At 33.5% G+C, this 10,844-nt stretch overlaps 1 protein-coding gene across 1 annotated transcript; it reads left to right on the plus strand.

The window, feature by feature from the left end:
• Positions 1-264: 264 nt before the first annotated feature.
• On the plus strand, positions 265-1,256 carry LOC149167867 (putative anthocyanidin reductase). Its single transcript, XM_089430616.1, has 3 exons — positions 265-772; positions 866-1,042; positions 1,140-1,256. The coding sequence occupies exons 1-3, from the start codon at positions 530-532 to the stop codon at positions 1,254-1,256; spliced, it is 537 nt and encodes a 178-aa protein (XP_089286742.1). The 5' UTR covers positions 265-529.
• The last annotated feature ends 9,588 nt before the right edge of the window (positions 1,257-10,844 follow it).

Raw genomic sequence — 10,844 nt, forward strand, 5'->3', positions numbered from 1 at the left:
GTATTTAATGTTTTGATACTAAATAGAATTACAATTTTATTAGTCCCTGCCATCTGGCATCCGGCAGGGACTATAGTAACCGTTCGGCGGGGAGATAGCAATAAATCGCGGGGTTTTTTAGTGGTATTATCACTTATATGCTAAAGTTTGCAGCCGATCTTCTGTTGGCCATCTTATTTGGCCTCTTCCCGAGGCGGAAGAGGCCGGACCATATGTTAAACTGATACTTACCCATATTCAAGTCTCCCTGACGGTGTGCGGTTTAGTTTTAATGCTGACATTAATCCCTTAATGTTTAATGTTAAGTGTTCAATTCGTTGTCTGCTAACTTGCTTGTTCTTTCGCTGCTAACGTGCTTGTTCTTTCGCAGGTGTCGGCCGTATGGTCAATGTTTGCATGGCGGGAGGTGTCACTCTGCATGCACAACAGATGCTGATTCCCCGCCCACTTTCCCTTGCTGCATAAGGGAACGCCTGAACCGGATGAGTCGAGCAAAGCAGTCAACCGAGCTCATCGTCTTTTCTGTACTATGCTGCCTTTGGCCCTGCGCCTGGTCTTCCTTCTTTATTGCATTCCGTTGCATGTTAGCTTCTGCTGGGGTTCTGCTGGGGTTTGTTCAACTCGCCATATTCTGTCGCTGCCGGGAGCCACGGAGAGGCTTACGCTTTTCAAAGCTGACATTAATGCACAGGGCAGCTTCGATTCTGCCGTTCATGGCTGTGACTTCGTGGTTCACATGGCCACTCCCACGGATTACACCAAAGATCCAGAGGTAAAGAGGTAAATAATTATTTAGGGTTCCCATTCAACTTTGTGAGTATGGGGTTTTAACTTCTATTTTTTTTTTCCCTTTTTTGCGCTTCAGACTGGTGTTATCCAAGCCGCGGTGAATGGGAGTCTGGATATTCTGAGCGCTCGCACTTACACCTCGTCCATAACCGCAGCATCTCCCCTGAAAGACAAGGGCGAATACATGGACTTCGTTGATGAATCTTGCTGGACCAATGTTGATCTCATCAGGCGTGAAAAACCCCCTTTCTGGGTAAATGTTCCTTTTCGAAGAGAAATTAGTAGTGGGTTGCTAGTAGCGATTTATTTAACGTATATACCACATATGACAGTAATAACACATGTAAAAGGACTGGAACTCACGCATGCTGGAAAACATCTTTGCTGCTTCGTTGCCAGCATATGAATTCGCTGTCCTTTCGCTAACTGTCGGAGAGGCCGAAGACGATGCTGAATCTCTGGAATAATCATTTTGGATCTGTTACCAAGTAATGGTTGTACAGTTAGACGAAGTATGAATTTTTCTGGCAGACAAGCTCATTCTTTTACAAAACGACTAATAAATAAACTAGCTAACCAAAAGTCTATTAGACTTAGGAGATAGCTTTTATTATCTCAGCGTTCAATATATCTCTTCTTGGAGCTGGTTCGATTTTCCTCTGTGATTAATAAATCCTAAATTTGTGACTCACTGTAATAGTCCAAAATCTATCAGGTTTCCAGGATCGCAGACTTAGGATTGGACGTGGCGGGTCCCTTGCTTCGTTCCAAGTCCTCAAGCTTGAAAGTCACCAGCGAAAGAATTCCATGGATTCTTCCAAGAACAGCAGATCAAGGTTTCAGACACCCCGAGCGTCATCGCCATCGCCTTCGCCTGCACCTTCGTTCGGGAGCAGGAACTGGAACAGCCCCAGATTCGAATTCGGCGAACAAAATGCAGTCCTTTATATGAGTCTGCGGCGCCCTCAGAAGACAGTGGCCGCAGCCTCCAAGTCCACCGACCACACCAGTGGAATCTGCCTCGCCGTTTCCCACGCCTGAGGCAATATCAGTGAATCCAGTGCTAGAGAAATACTTACCACCATCAACATCATCGTTTGACGGGTGGAGAGTGGCTTCACGCGTGGAGAGCTACTTCTGAAAGGGCTTCACGCGTGGAGTTTTAATGAGTCATTCGAACGTGCCACATACACCTTTGATTTGGTTCCTAGTCTGTTTCTCGCTTGAGTTCTTAAAAAACATCACTCACGTCGGATAAAAGGGATTTTTCTAGAGTTTTATTGTTGGCATATGATTACATAGGGTGATTCCCGAATGGTCGTGCAAGCCTTGCCAGCGCATTATGTTCAGTGTCTGACTGATTGCTAACTCTTATTATTCAATTTATACTGCAAAGCAATTGCAGGTTTAAGACGCATAGCTGTACTGCAATATAATATATGTAGCGATATCTACTCTTTAATCAAAATTTGAACTTCGGAAAAAATTATTTAGTGTATTTAGTTGTTGCTGTTAATATTGATTACATAAAACTTGATTCCATTGAACCTTCTATTATGGTTTCTGGCTGCCTATAACATAGTACAGTCGTGAGCAGTGAAAATGATTGGGAGTCAAGCATTGTTTTTAGCAGATGGAATGGAGCAGGAATTTGATTAGTTAGTTTAAATCCAGTGTTCTCCCTAAAAGGTTATAAGTATTTCATTTTTCCTGAGATAGCATGGCTACTGTAGTAGGGTTTTGATTAATTTGTTTAATGAATAATGCACATTGCTGGTTACATGACTTAGTGGATTATCAATGCTTCAATTTTTCAGATCAAAATTTGTTACGGCTTTGTTACTTGCATGCCTTGAATCAAGTATTGAGATATGGAAATTCTAACAAGCTCGAGTGAATTCTGTATTGAGCTAATTTATCTTTTGAGCTTCATTTGATGCATCCATTACTAATGATAAGATTGATCATTGAATATTCTTACTGCACATTTTTCCCCTTCATTGTTGCAAAGCACTTTGGGTTATAATCTTTTTATGATATCAATGCTTCTTTCGATGCTTAAGTCTCCTTTTTTATTTCCATAGAAAAACAAATCTTTATATTAATGTTTCCAAGATAGAAATCAAATATACATTGAACATTCCTTCTTGGATCGGTTACTTATCATGACCACCTGTTCATATATGAGCAAAAGAGATGCTAAATGTACTTATTACAGTCTTCCTCCAAGAGTCAAAAAGCATTACAGCTTATCCTGGAAGCTTATACTAACTTTCAGTACCTTACATACATTCATAAATTTGTCCTCCATAGTGCTAATATCATCAAAACATTTGTACAAGGATTTCTCAGATTTTGAAATGAGAGAACCTTCTCTGTACTCATGTACGTTATATTATCTGTAAATTGCATGCTGCATTTTGCTTCTTAAAAACATATTACAGGCTGAACTTCACGCAGGGACTCGCTGCGTCGCAGCTCCCCTTGTTTCTTAATGTTATTAATGAATTGTAAATGTATTACTCTTGATGTAATACACCTAGGTATGTTGATAAATATTAACTCAACGAAAATACAATTTTTTTTAAGACCATTTTTAAGAATAAGTTTAGATTTCCAATTTTAGATATATGATTAAGACGGATTCAAATGGGTGTTATGTTGTTTTAATTTACGTAATTATTTTATATATGTTAACACATCGGGTTTCTTCACAGTATAATTAAATACTTACCGTATAAATACACAATATGAAGAATAAAAAACTTGTAGCATTCTTTTTAAACATTATTGAAAAACACTCAAGATTTCAAAGAGGTTAGATCAAAGATATAATTTGTTATTAAAGTATTGAAGTTATTGAGTTTGTTTTAAAATTTATTTCTATGTTCAAAAGGCTTGGAGAGATGCCTCTCGAGCTCACTATAATTTTGACATCCTAAAAAGCTAGGAAGGTCGGTATTGCAACAAAGATTATGAAAATTAGATCTAATGTGGTATTATTTAGTTTGATTTAAGATTTTATTTCTATGCTCAAAAAGCTTGGAGAGAAGCTTCTAGAACTCACTATAATTTTGACATCGTAAAAAGCTAGGAAGGTCAGTGTTGCAACAAAGATTATGAAGCTGAGATTTAATGTGGTTGTACGCGGGGCACTCTAAGAGGAAGTGATTTTCATCCTTGATGTTCATATTCTCACAAAGATGGTAGATCCTTTCCATCCATGGTGTTTTAGCAACTACCCAACTACCGGTTTCACTATGGCGTTCTAATCTTGCATATATTAATTTTCGTCTTTGAGCTAGTTAAAGAGAGAGACACTTTTGATCTTCTAGGGTGGGGTTGATGACCTCCTTATAATATCTTATTAGTTGCTGAATCTTTCTCACACCACATTTTTTCTTTGAACTTAGAAGTAACAATATTTTTAATGTTATTAATGTTTTGCAATGCAATATTCTCTTAGATCTCCCAATAGTTTAACCAGACCCTCCTGTCTTTATACCAACCTCGTTTGAGCCTTAGGTGGCTTTGGCTAGAATTTAAAGCTAGCTTACCAAGTCTATGGTCTAATATTATAATATATCAATTTTTTAATTATAATTTTTATTTTATAATAAAATAAAGCATTTTTTAAAATAAAATAAAATAAGAAAAAAACCACTATTATAAATATATATTTTGCATTAAAAAAAAATTCAATCATTCTTGCTACGATAATAGAGGGCGACCATCAATTATTTTTTTGTTTCACTAAAAATTAGATTGTATTTTTTTAAATTAACAATAGAAAAATAAATTAATTTATTTTTTTAAATAATATAGTTTTATTTTTTGGTTAGGTGTAGTGTTTAGTCATATTATATAATAATTTGATTTAGTTAATATAGTACATTTATTTATTGTTTTTATTTTAATTTAATTATATTTAAATTAAATTACAACAAGAAGAAAAAAAAAAAAAAAATTTTAATGTCTACCAGACTACAGTTAATCTATAAAACACACTATTCCCAACTGATTTTTACATTCCATACTAACTACTATATAACACTTATTGCAAACCTATCTTGTACTATATTTAAGCTATTAACGAAATATGACATGTTTAGGGTGTTAGCGTAGCATCCTATTTGTCCTTTAAGATAGGGTGCATATGCACGGACTTCCAACCGACGGGAGCACACATATGGTTGACACGTCAACACTGGCTTGTGTACAACACAAGATCGGGAGCGAGTGTGAGATTTAGTATCTCCCTTTAGGAGGACAAAAACCATGCCATGGGGGCAGATAATGGAAAAAGAGAAGACTGAAAAACAAAAAGATATACCTACCCTTTTGTTTCGATGGGCAAAAGCACTTACGTTTTGGTGTTCAACCATGTTTGCCAAATAAAATAAATAAATAATGAAGAAAGTAATAGTACAACCATGTTTGCCAAATAAATAAAAAAAAAATAATGAAGATGAAGAAAGTGAATGTACACTATTAAAGATGACAAATAAATAAAGATGGAGGCAGGCCCTACACATATTAAAAATGGCTACAAAACAAAAGTAGAGTCAAGGTACGCAATCCGGGAAAGTGCATAGTGCTTCATAATTCCCATGTGCCACAATTTGTCCTTTTAATGCTGGATTCGATTGGATTTTATAATACGCATAATCGACTTCGTATACGGAGCACAAAGTGACATATACACAAAGTACGCTACATTTAATGTTCATGAGTACGATTTTATGAGTATACTATGATTTTAGCTATGAAATTTTATCGTTTTCTATTGAGTGAGGAGTCATATAAATTGCCATCATTATTTATTAAATTGTTAAAATAAGTGATTGAGTCATTAAAATTGTGTGATGGGTTGTCAAGGTTCTCAAATTCCAACTCTAACTTTATATCACGCCAACTTTTGCTTTTAGTGGTCTCTTTTTTTCTTTCAAAATAAAGGAAAAAAATTGATAGAATGTGGGGTTATTATTTAGAATTTATTAATAGAGAAATTATATTTTTAAAAATTAGTTTATTCTTAAATTATTTAAAAATTAAAAATTTGAATGAGATGAACTTGGATTTTAAATTGTGGAGTTAGATTTAAAAGTGTGTTTATTTGACTAAGATTTTGTTTCTTTAAACTTAAGGAAATAAGTTAATGGCCAAAAACCTAGAGGCTTCTAGCAAGAGGGGAGTGCCCTTTTATGGACTACCAATGGGTTATTGCGAGTACTATAGTTGTGCTTGAATAACAATGATGAGCCAACTTGCATTTGTAGATAACTACTAGTGATGGTTGTCCCCATTGTTGGTTTGACAACTAAGTTATGATAGGTTTCTCCATTATTTGAAAAAATAAGTGAAATTATGTTTTTAGAAAACATTTCTTATAAAAAAAATTAAAAAGAAATTAATTTATAAAAATGGGTGTATTGCAAAAGCATATAGTCATAGGTACTACCAAACAACCTAAAACCTAGAATCACATACTTTAACATGCATGTACTAAGATTACGTTGCTACAAAGGTCAAAATGTCCTTTAAGAAATATTGGCACTATATAAGGGAGAAATGCGAGCCTATAGAGAAATTGACCCCCATAAACTATTGATAAAGTATGGGGGGAACACACACTCCCAAAGTGTAGATAACAACTAGTGATGGTTGTCCCCATTGTTGCTTTGACAATTAAGTTATGATAGGTTTTTCCACTATTTGAAAAAATAAGTGAAATTATGTTTTTAAGAAAACATTTCTTTAAATATTTTTTTTTAATTAATTTACAAAAATGGGTGTATTGCAAAAGCATATAGTCATAGGTACTACCAAACAAACTAAAACCTAGAATCACATACTTTAACATGCATGTACTAAGATTACGTTGCTACAAAGATCAAAATGTCCCTTTAAGAAACATTGGCACCATATAAGGGAGAAATGTGAGTCTATAGAGAAATTGACCCCCATAAACTATTGATAAAGTATGGGAGGAACGCACACTCCCAAAGGTACCTCAAAAAACACTCTTTACAAAAGCCTTGGTAACAACAAAGGGGGTGTCATATACCAAGTTACTTAAGCAAAAAGGCAATGCTACCATAAAGGGGTAATGCATCAAAGATATCTTTTACTAGTGAATTGTGGAATGAGTTATCCTCTCAAAAATGAAGTCGAAAGAGGACATTATGTCATACGCTATAACCTTGAACACCATTCCCCAGTAACTCATCCTTGATGAAAAGAAAATCCAACACACCTTGGAGGGACAAAAAATTCTTTAGTAAGTTAAAGCCATGGTCATATGCTCCAAGCAATCGAAAAGCAGGATGGGTAAGCAAAATACTGTAAGTTCAACTAGTGAGGTGAACATATGCAACATTTCAATAAGAAACATGAAAACCAAAGGATCTAAACACAAGAGTGACTATTATGTAGAGAAATCACTAATAAGAACACTAAAGGACCTTAGCCACACATATAGGAAACTATCAAGCATAGGTTAGATCACAAATTGCTAGCACACTTAGATATGACTACCACAATGGCTTAAACAACAACCATTAGAACTTAACAACCTCACCACTATACATAGAGCTAGAAAAATAGGAGGTCATGCCATGAAATACGCCACTACTGCAAACCAGAATTATAAAAGAGATGTTCCCCTCATTCAACAAAGCTACCATTGTGAAACCTCAAACATACCACATGATCCTTCATAAGTATCTCAACTCCACACTCCAACACCATCCACAAACCTCCTTACTATGCTCAATCACTTTTCATGCAACCACCCACATTTCAAAGTTGAAATTATATCAATGATTAAAGCAAATGGGAGCAGAGGGAACTCAAAGACACATTGTCTTCCCAACCCTCCATCTTCACAACATCTTCAAAGAAAACATTATCTTTACCATTTAATTAAATTTTAACATAATTCACTAAAATTGATTCATTTAAATCTCTTATATTTAAATGTGAAATATACTCTATATAATTTCTAATTTATGTAAAAAAACCAATACCACATAACATTCTAGTAAAAAATTATTTTAAAATAAAAAAATTATTTCTAATTTATGTAAAAAAACCAATACCACATAACATTCTATTTTAAAATATTATTTCTATTTATGTAAAATTCTATTAGAAAAATTAAAAAATTAATAATCATAATGCAATATTAGTATAAATATTGTTTATGCTCAAATATATAAATTCAAGGTTCAAATTTTAACCCATCTTGGCCATTCTAAAGGGCTTTAAGCTGTTAAAAGAAGTGATCATTAAATTTTGGCATTCTAAAATATTTAAAATCTTGTGAACTTTACATATCAATTATGAAAGAGTAATTGACCATCATGTTTAAAAAATATTATTTTTGGAGTTGTTTTTTTGAGATTTTTTAGAAGTTTTTTAGGTGAGTTTTTCCAGTTTAATTTCTATAAAATTTGGTAGAAGTTTATTGAAATCACAAATTTGATAGGTAACCCCTGCACAATCGAAGTGCGGGGTTTTTCAGGATGCTGAATCCATATATATAGTCAGAAAACACAAATCAAGATTTCACCTCAAATCCATATATATAGTCAAAAAACGAGTTTAAAAAACACAAATCCAGATTTCACCTTAAATTTTTCCACCAAATTCTAACAACAGAAAATCCAAAAAATCACACTAAAAACAACTCCATTATTTTTTAATCAATCATTAATATTAATTTTATAAAATAATCAAATATTTATAAAATTACTTTTATTAATTTCATAAAATCCACTGAATATTTACAATGTTCAACATATTCAACATTTATTTTCTGAATTTGTAAATGCTTTCCGAAGTGTTATGCTTAAGGAAATTGGAACTATATCATATGAAAATGACATTTTCCTGATCTAATGGCAATGTACATTTATAATGCAACCTCGCATTCGTATTCATAGTACATGGATAGTATCTGGTGTCATTTACAGAATATCAAAGCGGCATATTCTTCCAGAGCCCACCTTTTATTTAAATTATTTAGAGGTGAACGTATGGACAAGAACCACTAGAGGCTTCTCGCTAGGCAATAATGAAAAATTGTGTAGAGGCTTCTCGCTAGGCAATAATGGAAAATTGTGCAGAGGCTTCTCACCAGCAGTGGTGAAAAATTAATATATATATATATATATATGCGCAATAATTAAACTAAATAATAATAACGTGCACATCTAATATATATATATATGCGCAAGAATTAAACTAAATAATAATAACGTGCACATCTAAATATATATGTATGCGCAATAATTAAACTAAATAATAATAACGTGCACATCTACATATATTGACTTCAAAAAAAGTTAATGTATACCACTTCAAATTTCAATGCACAGAATTTAATAAATTTTAACAATTAAACTTAAAATATATATATATTTTTTTTTAATCGAGGCGTGTGTAATTCATAATATGTTCGACAAAAAAATCTTTAAAAATTATATAAGGAAAATTATGATAAGGCTTTTAGAACCTATTATTGTGATTCATTTAAAATATTATATTAAGTTAACATTTAAAATATTATATTAAATTAACATTTAAATTTATTAAAAAATATATTAGAAGGCTCTGTTCCATCCTCTCTCCGTACAAAAAAAGCTTACTTCAGCGTTTTTGGCTAAGCCTTCCAGCGTTTCTTTGTTGGCAGCTCTGGTTAGCGAGGAACAAAAATATTTTTCAATGCAAAAAACTAGAGCAAAGGAAGATAATGGCCAAACTCTTGGGTTTCTCAACAAAATCCATTTTATCAAAAGGGAACAATAAAGTGGATCAACAGAGCTTGCAGGTGGAAGAAGCGTTGTGGTTCAAATTTGTTCTTGGAAAAGGCTCCATCTATTACTCACAATCCACCTAGAAGCTTACTCACTCTCTCCAACTGGAAAATCGGATTGAAAGACAAGGACTTAGGGATTGGTTCAAAGAGCAAAAGCGATTTTGTCTTTTTTTCCGGGACCTCAAAAAATAATCCAGGGAGAGCTAGAGTAGGGGGAGTCATAATTGACTCTGAATGGAAAGAAAAGGCTTCTTACTAATGGGGACTTAGCAATGAATCAAATAACAGAGCAAAAGCTCTTGGGAGCCATAACTCTTCGTGACCTCTCCATCTGGAATCCCATTGTGCTAGGAGACTCTACTCTACTCATTTAACAAATGGTCAAAGGCACCAAGCCCAAAAACGCAAAGCTCTATCAAATCATTACCCGAGTTCGGCACCATCTAGCACACCTAGGGGACGTAACTTTCTATCACTTCTTAAGATAAAATAATGCAACGGCTAATCGCTAAGTAAATCAAGCTTTCCATCGATCTTAAGAAGAAGTCAAAGTAAATAAAAAAATTCAAAAAATATTGCAGTAGACTTCTTTGAATCATATTTTCAATGGTGGAAATGGATTCATTACTATCAAAAACTTTTGTGGCACCCAAGATCTTGAAGTTTGATAGCTATATCATGTTTTCAATGGTAGAAATGAATTCAGCGCCATCAAAAACATCTGGGGCGCCCAAGGTCTTGAAGTTTGACAGCTATAACCTGGATTTACAAGAATCCCTAGTCTTAAAGTTTGACAACTACAACCTGGATTTACAAGAATCCCTAGTCTTAAAGTTTGACAACTATAACCTGGATTTACAAGAATCCCTACCCGATTTATCAAAATCTTACCGGAATTTCTATAATTTTCTAGGCAAAAAAGCAGTATGTTTAGACTATGACACTATAAATAATATTCATTAAAAGGTGAATATTCTTTTTAATATTTATTATTGGGAAAACCTATACCATAAAACAACAAATGTTACATAGTAGCTACTCCCTCCCGCTTAGTTTAAATATAGATAAATTAAATTAAAAAATAATAAACGAAGAAAGTTTGTTCAAGATGAGAGATAAATAATATTTATTTTTTAATAAATTTATATACAATTTAAAATAAATAAATATTTGGTAAATTGGTTTGTTTGAGGGAGATTAGATTAATTTTAATTGTTTCATAAGTCTCACTTAT

The sequence above is a fragment of the Pinus tabuliformis genome, chromosome 5_1, assembly GCF_031772625.1.
Source record: "Pinus tabuliformis cultivar Carrire ecotype Pingquan chromosome 5_1, CPIR1, whole genome shotgun sequence".
Classification (NCBI taxonomy): Eukaryota; Viridiplantae; Streptophyta; class Pinopsida; order Pinales; family Pinaceae; genus Pinus; species Pinus tabuliformis.